Here is a 4,727-nt window from a genome sequence, read left to right as displayed (position 1 = left end):
GGAAGTGTTGTGTTGCTGAGTAAGAACATGATGCACAGAGCCCCTGGGGACGCTGAACAGCAGAAGATGAGAAAAGCCTCTTCTCCCCCACCTCACCACAGAGCTCATGGTCTTTGAGCACCCCTGAGCTCAGGTGCCTTTATGGGAACGATGCCATGCACCTCATCCCAGGTGAGCATCACCTCCAGGACCTCTGCTCCAGCTCCTGCTTCTAGTGGCACAAGGGGATAAAACACTATTCCCTTTCCACTCAGGCTCCACTCAGGGGGCACGGTCACACATCCTCCCAAGCAACCTTAGCAATAGATCAGGCTCAAGGAATAATATATTGGAATATATTATTATAATACATAATAACGTATTATTCCAATGTGATTGGAATGTATTATAATAATATATAATAATATATTATTCCAGTATAAGGCATGGATGCAGAGCTAGCTATCAGGGTGAGCCAGAACAAAAACATACACAGCGACCTGTCACAGTAACCCCCCAGATAACTGATTTTATCCTCAGGATAAAATATCACTGTATCAGGGTGCAGCCTGGCGCTGGGTGCTGCCTGAGCTGGCACATCCCAGCCAAGGGCTGCACAGCACTATGCCAGAGATTTTCCTGAAGGTTTTCCTCTGCTCAGTTCTGGGGAAGAGCTATAAAACAGAAGCTCATAAATTAATGACCTAAAGAGCAGCAGAATGCTATTAGATACTAGGGAGTTAATTGCACTGATGCTAATCGCATGTATTTTAATGGAACCAGTAGAGATGTAATATGTAATTCCATAGGTATTCCAGAATAATTTAGCAATTTAATTAATTTCTGCTAATACCTTTTAAATCACCTGCCCTCTTCCTCTTGTGTTCTCTGAGGAAAAGGGGAAAGAAACTTTTCCAGTTGCTAAATCTATTGCAATCTCACTATTACTGGCAAAGATATAATTTTATTTCTCAATGGATTTATTACCATAGAGTCATCCCTGGGTGACAGGGTGGCCAAGCAGGACTATGATAGTCTGGTCCTAAATTTGGAAGTCTGGATAAGGGCTGGTTGAAATGTCTTGGACAGATCATGATGGGCTGAAAAGATGGAAACAGAAATGATTTGTGGATTTAGGTCAAATTCAGTGAGAAGAGTCAAGAGAAAATGTGGAAGAGAAATGTAAACAGCACCAGGCATTTTATTCCATCTCCTCAATATGAAATGTTTGGTTTAGAAAAAGCAAAAATATCCCACTTTGGCATGTTTGAGATGCAAGTTTTCTGCTTGTCTCTTTGTGCCTCCCACCAGGCTCAGGCAACTGCGAGGCACCCAGTCCCAGGGCAGCATTTCAGCTGGAAAAATTATTTATTTCCTTCTTGAATCCACTGCTCAATGACTTCAGGGCACAGCACCTTGTAACAGCACTTGGTGGTCCAGGGGAGACGAACAGAGGAGGAGACAAGTGATTAGGATTGCATGGGAGCCACTACCATCCCTCCCCACACTGGCAGGAAAAAGACCACCAGAAACCATTGCTCTCATGGGGCTTTTATTATCTGCTCGGCTCTCACCTCCCACCCTGCTGCTCATGGCCAGCTGAGCCCATCAGCACCACCCATGCCAGCTGGGGAGACCCCAGCTCGGCCATCCCCAATCCCAGCCACCTGCTCAGGGCACCACATCCTTCCAGGCTCCTTTTTGGGGATTTTTTTTTTTTTTCCAAATGTTTATTTTAAAAATATAGTAGCTGTGGAAAGCAGCCCTCTTTAAAAACACTCAGTGCCCGAGTGAAATGCATCATCGCCATCCTTATTTCTAAGCCCTCCCAGGTGCCTGTTCCCGCCGGCAGCAGTGCTGGGGGCCCGGAGCATCTGCACCGGCTGCTGCAGGCAGGGAGGCTCACGATGGCAGGGAGACAGAGAGGGACCCTTCTAAAAATAGAAACATTGTGCTGAGTTGTTCGGAGTCAATGAAATACATAAAACACCAGCATTAGATTAGCTTCAGCTTGTCAAATATTGCTCCCATCAGAGTTGGCGTAGTGCAGTGTGGAGGTACAGCCCCCCTCGTCCCAGGGCAGGAGAGCCATGCCAGCCTCCCCCACTGCTCCCCGCTGCAGGGCTTCCTGCTCTTGCCCTCCACAAGGACACTGGCCCCCAGGGCAGCCCAGGAGCCCCCGGGGCCAATATAAATAGGAAACTGTAAACACAACCATTGGAGATAAGAGACAGCTACAATCACAGGGTTTACTGCTTCAAATGTCCCACCCTCCCCTCCCACCCCTCCCCCCTTATCCACACCCCTATGCCCCTGTCCCCACTCCATAAAAAGGACTCCAGTAACAAAATCTTCGATCCAGGCTTGGAGTAAAGGTGAGGTGCTGGGGGAGTAGAAAGGGACATTGCAACCTTAGCGGTCTTTGCTCGGGAGGGGAGACTGTGGCAGGAGGGAGAAAGAGGGTTAGCTGGTTCAGGTCGTTTGCAAGTACATTTGGTTTGTCTGGAGGACTCCTAGGGTTATACCTGAGATGAAGACGTCTAGAGGACACTCCACAGCTCAATTAAAACGCGGTTGGTGTTTCTGTGCCTAGAAGAGCCCTCCCTGCCGGGATTTGTCGGTCGCGCTCGCGCCAGGCAGCGAGGAAGCAACATCCCTCCTCTGCTCAGCACGGGGCTATCTGAACCAAGGCTTGGCTGGGGGGGTCCCTCATGTGTCAAGGATCTCGCTGGTGGGCGATGGCTCATGAGGGATGCCCTGCGTGCTGTGGATGGTCTGGTTGTGCGAGAGGGAGTTCTGCTGGAGCTCCAGGGCAATGGCATTCTGGGGGAACTCCTTCACCTGCCGCTTGTACTCCAGGAAAGTACACGCCTTGGTGGCGATTGCGATGATGTTCTTGCCAATAAAGATAGTGGAGACCCTGCTGTCCTGGAACAAGATCATGTTGATGGCCCGGATGAAGATGGTGACGATGTTAATGGTGACCAGGCTGAGGACAGGGTAGAGCATCATTTTTTGCGGGGCAATGTGCTCCCCTTGCATGCTGATCTCACTGAGGGACACGCAAGGCAGGATCAGGAGGAGTATGTAGCAGTAGAAGAACATGAGCCCCTCTGCCCAGATGGGCAGGCCAGTCCTTTGTGGCTCCCACAGATTGGCCTGTATGTCCAAAATATCCAGCAGGTCGAGGGCCACCCAGAAGAGGCGGCCCCGCAAGTCCTCTTTCTTCCGAAAGGTCCGTATGTATTCCATGCTGTCCAAGGCCACCAGCACCAGGTAGAGCCCTGGCACACAGATGGAGAGCAGTAGGGTCAGGGCTTTCCTGGCCACCGTCTCCAGGTTCTTCTTGTCTGCTTTGTAATTCTGAAAGATGAAATACAGCTTGATCTCCAGCACAAAGATGTAGAGGAACCAGAGGATCATGGCGTAGCCCCGCTTGGCTGTCTTCACCTCGGCCCCCACCCACACGGCCACGTAACGCAGCACGATGAGGAAGCAGATGTCCCCCACCAGCACGATGATGCACACACCGATCTTGCGGGGCCCCTGGTTCTGCTCCACCAGGTAGGCGTCCATGAAGGCCATGCTGGTCATGATGACGATGGTGGTCAGACAGACGTGGCGCTTGTCAGGGGGTGGCAGCACCATGGTGAGACGAGCAGCCCTCCGTCCCTCCGCACCAGCACTAGGGGAGCGGTCCTGCCGGCGGCGCACCGAGGGACATCCACGGTGAGCCCAGGGACCGAGGGTCGCCGTGTCCGCCACCCCCACCCCAGGAAGAGGTGCCTGGAGCAGCACTGGCTCTGCTGGCAGCCCTGGTCTCCCAGAGCTCTGGGCTGTCCCTGCAGGCCCTACCCCAGCTCTTCGCCCTTCGCTGGCTGTGCCCTGCAAGCACCGCGGCTCTGCCCCCAGCCCAGGGCTGGGTGAGCAGCCCAGCCCCAGGCACCCTCCGCCACCAGCAGCCAGGGCTCACGGACGTGCAGGCCCTCCTGAAGGAATGTCCCTCCTCTGTAATGCATCCCCCATCGCTGTCAGGCTCTCCAGCAATCCTATGGCACTAATATACTTCCAGGGCTCTAAGCTCCAAATCCTGGTATAAATCCCTGGAAGCACAGTAGGTGAACGGGCAGCAGGCAGAGAGGAGCTCTCCTTCTTCCCAGCAAGACTCCACGTTCCTCCAGGGCCTGGGGGGCGTCCCACTGTGCCACAAGGAACCACCTTCACACCTATCCCCGCAGGGCTGTGCTGGGCTCCTGCTGCTCTGAGCTGTACATGCATCCCTCCATCCCTGGAAAAGATAGAGAATGAGTGTTAGGGTCCCTGTGTGTGGGATGGGATGGTGAGGATGACATCCCCCTCAGCTTCCAGCACAACTTGGCATGAACCGGGCTCCCACCAAGTACTATCCCACCACAGGGGTATCCACCACTGTGCCCTGTGTGTGACGATGCAGAACAGCTTTTTATTGGCTATGAACACAGCACAGGGTGTCCTGCATGGAAACATAGCGTGCTGTCCTTACACAGGCGCTTTCTGTCCAAAACTCCTTGGCAAGCTCATGCCCTGGGTGCTCCTGCTGTCTCTGCAGGAGACACACGAAACCACAATGCCAGCAGAGACAGGCAGGCTCACAGCACCCCAGCTCCAGGTATCCCAGCCCAGCCATGTCTCAGCTGCAGTGCAGAGAGAGACTCAAGTGCTCTGCAGAGGTCCCAGCCTGAGGACAGTTCAGCTGAATTATGGCCATG

At 53.0% G+C, this 4,727-nt stretch overlaps 1 protein-coding gene across 1 annotated transcript; it reads right to left on the bottom strand.

The window, feature by feature from the left end:
* Positions 1-222: 222 nt before the first annotated feature.
* TMEM121 (transmembrane protein 121) lies at positions 223-4,254 on the bottom strand. Its single transcript, XM_027896573.1, has one exon. The coding sequence runs from the start codon at positions 3,625-3,627 to the stop codon at positions 2,689-2,691; it is 939 nt and encodes a 312-aa protein (XP_027752374.1). The 5' UTR covers positions 3,628-4,254; the 3' UTR covers positions 223-2,688.
* Between the last annotated feature and the right edge of the window lie 473 nt (positions 4,255-4,727).

The sequence above is a fragment of the Empidonax traillii genome, unplaced genomic scaffold (genome assembly GCF_003031625.1).
Source record: "Empidonax traillii isolate 1590-97213 ecotype Southwest subspecies unplaced genomic scaffold, ASM303162v1 scaffold502:size815047, whole genome shotgun sequence".
Classification (NCBI taxonomy): Eukaryota; Metazoa; Chordata; class Aves; order Passeriformes; family Tyrannidae; genus Empidonax; species Empidonax traillii.
Note: the sequence above shows the minus strand (reverse complement) of the source record. Positions and strands in the feature narration are given on the sequence as shown.